Source organism: Condylura cristata, unplaced genomic scaffold, assembly GCF_000260355.1.
Source record: "Condylura cristata isolate star-nosed mole 26May11 unplaced genomic scaffold, ConCri1.0 scaffold00020, whole genome shotgun sequence".
NCBI classification, from domain to species: Eukaryota; Metazoa; Chordata; class Mammalia; order Eulipotyphla; family Talpidae; genus Condylura; species Condylura cristata.
In genome coordinates, this window is record NW_004567121.1 from 9,452,661 (window position 1) to 9,456,862 (window position 4,202).

At 33.3% G+C, this 4,202-nt stretch overlaps 1 protein-coding gene across 2 annotated transcripts in view; it reads left to right on the plus strand.

The window, feature by feature from the left end:
- Positions 1 to 4,202, plus strand: part of PSME4 (proteasome (prosome, macropain) activator subunit 4) — an 84,027-nt gene that overhangs the window by 56,414 nt on the left and 23,411 nt on the right. For both annotated transcript variants that reach the window (XM_004686198.2, XM_012727519.1), the window contains 3 exons: positions 432 to 494; positions 622 to 717; positions 1,725 to 1,856. In XM_004686198.2, the coding sequence (XP_004686255.1) occupies positions 432 to 494; positions 622 to 717; positions 1,725 to 1,856 (291 nt within the window). The remainder of the gene's footprint in view (positions 1 to 431; positions 495 to 621; positions 718 to 1,724; positions 1,857 to 4,202) is intronic.

Below are 4,202 nucleotides of genomic sequence, written 5' to 3' on the forward strand. Positions count from 1 at the left end.
TTAAACACAATTTTTACCAAAATAAAACATACTATATTCTGTAATAAATATACACAATTACTTAGAAAGGCATTTTTTGAATATAAGGAAGTCGAGCAATTTTTTTTAGTACTCTTTTTGTATTTTTCAGTGGTGACTGAGTAAGGACCAATTCCATTACCCTCTCTGGCTCAGATCCATTGATATGCTAACAGAATGAGTGCTGGATAGGAGAGTGTTAGATGTACATTTAAAGGGAATACCTCTGCTGTTTGCATAAAATCATTTGAGAACAGTATATTTTGATATAAGCCTGATGGCTTTGGAATAAATGAAATACTTCCACTATCCAGCAGCTCACATGAACTAATTTTCCATTAAGAGTTTCAGGGGGAATTCATTCTTGAGGTTTTTTATAGGGAAATGTTGACATATTTGCTAATATTTTTCAGCTCCATGGGAAAAAACAACATATTAGAGCACTGTTGATTGACCGAGTAATGTTGCAGCATGAGGTAATTATCTTTTAAAACTCACAATGACTTCTTTAAATTGAAATTTTCCAGGTGAATATTTAGACATTTGTGTGACTTCATAACTAAGTAATTTTTAATTGCAGTTTGGTTTGTCTTCTTTTCATAGCTGAGGACACTAACTGTTGAAGGTTGTGAATACAAAAAAGTACATCAAGATATGATTAGAGACCTTCTTCGCTTATCTACAAGTTCATACAGTCAGGTAAGGCTAGTCCAAACAGTGCCCTCTCCTACTGTCCCAATTTATTAACCTACAATCTAAATATGCCATTAAAACAAGAGAGTACAAGTAATTTATTAGAAAAGAAAACATTTTTCAAGTTGTAAATATATTCAAGCTAACATTACTAGTCTTTTTATGTTTGCTCTTGTGATTTTTAATTAGTTGACGAATTATTGAAAGTTGATAGATAGTGTTAGTGTGATGCTGCTGCCACTTAATTAAATCACGTTTGACAACCAGTCTAGGAAAACCATATAATTCCTCATAGGTGTTATGGGCGTCAGGAAGCTGCTGCCATATGAATCGTGAGCTCCATCCTTTAAGATAGCATAGGTCCAAGAGAGTATCTCCAAGCACAGAACTGGAAAAAGTAAGAGATTCATGTATAACCAATTATTCCATTTTTATTAAATAATGAATAAGGAAACTAGTCTCTAACACAGAGATTTTTAACCTTTAGAAGTTTGAAGTGCATTATGTGTGTTGCTTTTTATTATCATTAGTCCACTATCTGTTACTACTTGGCCCATCAGTTAATGAATTCTTTCGAATATCTTTTTGGGTTTTAAAATATTGGGCTATCTTTAAAGTTTGCTCTGAAAAGGTGAAGTTTGAAAAGTCTCTGTCCTTGTGTTGAGTAAGAGAAAACTTACTCTTCTCATTAAAAGTAACTAGAATGAAAAATTTAACGATTTGCTGATTGTTATTGAACAAAATGCTAATTGTTGTTCTTCAATTCCTCCTTTTATCAGAATTATTTGAACCAATATAAACTAAACCATGGTATGGTTGGTGGTACTGTTTTCCTTTTTATGAAAAGATAACCATTTATTACTCATTGTTGCTAGGTACATGCATTGATATATTTTTTCTGTTGTTATAACATTTGAATGATAAATTTATTTTTTATACATTTGATAATTCATTAGAAATCATTCCAATTTTTTGCCGTTCAATGAAAGTATTGTTAATGATATGTTCTCTAGGTCAGAAATAAAGCTCAGCAAACATTTTTTACTGCCTTGGGAGCATATAACTTCTGTTGCAGAGATATTATTCCCTTGGTTTTGGAGTTTCTACGCCCTGATAGACAAGATGTCACACAGCAACAGTTCAAGGTATAGGATTTTTTAGCTTTACTAAAAAATGCTACAGTAAATATGTATATATGCATAATTAAGATTCTGTATTTAACATTTTGTTGTGTTTGTTTTATAACATACCTATCTCCCCAGCCTTCTTAGTTTTTTATGTATATCAAGGGAAGATGAAAATTTGAGTATGCTTTTTCTCTATTTATATTTTTATCTGTGTTGTTATTGGTGTTACAATGGATAAAATATAGGATGCAGTTTGAGTTGAATGTCAGTGGATGATATCCTGGCTAACCGATGGGAGAGAGGCTATCTAGTGTTAAGGAAGAACCCTGTAAGTTTGAACAATTGAGTGAAAACTTGTGTGATTTGTGCAGAGAAAGAAGGGAATAGCATAAGAGAAGGAAAGTGCTGCATTCCCCCAGGGATGCAGAATATAGGACTGTTAAAAAGAGACTTAGGAAGTTAAATTGTTAAGACTCAGTGGTTGAGTATAAGGGAAAAGAAGATGTATCAAAATGATTGAAGTGCTAGACCATGCAGCTCGTTATTGAGTATATCACACAGAAAGAGAACAGGGACAATGGATGGCTAATAACTTTGGACAAGTTTAAATTGTTTTGTTGTTTTAATTTTTACTTTCTTCCATCTTTCTTTTTTATTTGCTTGTTTTGTTTTGGTTGTTGTTATTTTTATGTTGAAGAAGGTTAAGTTGAAGTGGTTCCTGTAAACTAAAAGTCAGCATCAAGTAGGGAGATTAACATTTACTTAAGAGATGTTGCAAACAGAATCTCCAAATCTAGATGGAATTTGTAGTAGAAGGATACCATTTCAGAGAAAGTTTTGAGCTTTCTGGGAGCATAATTTGAAAAGGACCATTGGGGAAATGTTGAGAAAATTTCAGCGGAAGCCGAAGAGGACTCACTGAAAAGGGAAAGGTCAGAAAGCAAGAATGAGAAGGACTCATAGAAGCCAATGAGCCATCTTCCCAGAAGGAATACTCAATTGTAGCATCTGGTTCTTTCTAGAGAGCTAAAATGAGAATTCATCATGTTCCTTGAAGTAAACTTGTAAGATAGGTCAGCAAACTGTAGTTCAGGCTCAGTTGCTTATAAGTAAAGCATTATTGGAATATAGCCATGTCATTCTCTATGAATTGTCTGCAGCTGCTACAGTGGCAGAGATAATAAGTAGTTGTGACAGGTTTGGCAAACTATTTGTTCTCTGACCTTTCACAGAAAAAGTGTGCTGACCTCCATTGGACATGTTTATTCAAGAATCTTGTAGAAAGTCTTAACTCATTGGGTAGTATATTGTTGACCTTGTTGAGGGCAGTTTAAATGAACAAAATCAAGTAAATAATATCAATATTTAAAAATGTCAATGAGTTGAGGTTTGAGTCATGCTTGAGCATCACATCTATTACCTTAGTGTGAATGAGTCCTTAAAGAATAACTGCTGACCTTACTGATTGGCCTGTGTTGGTTAGTCAGTCAACAGATTGGTGACATGATTTAAAGTAAATAAAAGATTGGGTTCCTGTATTCTTCTGATGTGAGTAGCCTATGAACTCTCAGTGGTCTAGATATTTGCCTGGCCCCACATTAAATACCCTGTGTGCAATGTAATGTAAAAAAAAAAAAGTCACTGAGGCCAATAAAATGAAGGCTACCAGTGATCTTAAGAGAACCTGTCAAAAAGAATAGAGTGTAGGATGGGTAAAAAAGACCTTACTGGAATTCCATTAGGGTGAATGTTCATAAAATAACAGTGTTTTGGTGCTAATGCTATTTGTAGGGGGTTTTGTTGTCGTTTTACTGTAGAATGGACATCTACTGTCTTTCTGCAGAATTATTCTGATTAATGGTGCTGTTGTGGATAAAAACTACACAGTATAATTAAACTGGTTTTTATCATCTTAAGGAAAATACTCAGCAACAGGATGATAACTACTATTTTAGAAAGCATTCTAAATAATATACCCTAAAAAAATACATTTCATAGCCTTTATGCTATAGTTGTCATAGTTTAGTAATATATGCTTTACATTTGAACCTGTTTTAAACTTTTTTTTTCCAGCTTACTTTTTGTACTTAGGATGATTGCCATAGCTAACAAAGTAGAGTAGGAATTTGGAGCATATAGTTGTCAATTCTCATAGAAGAGAAATGTAATGGAAGCTGTGTTCTGAGAGACTCTACTCTTGCATGTCCATGTTACCTTATTTAATGACTTATTGAAAACATTACTGGATAACAAATGTTAAACTGAAGTTTCTAAAAGTATGATAAATGTGTACATATTTTTTTTTTAAAGATTTATTTATTTGTGCATACAGAACTGGGGTACAGGTCAGAGACTCAGGGGTGG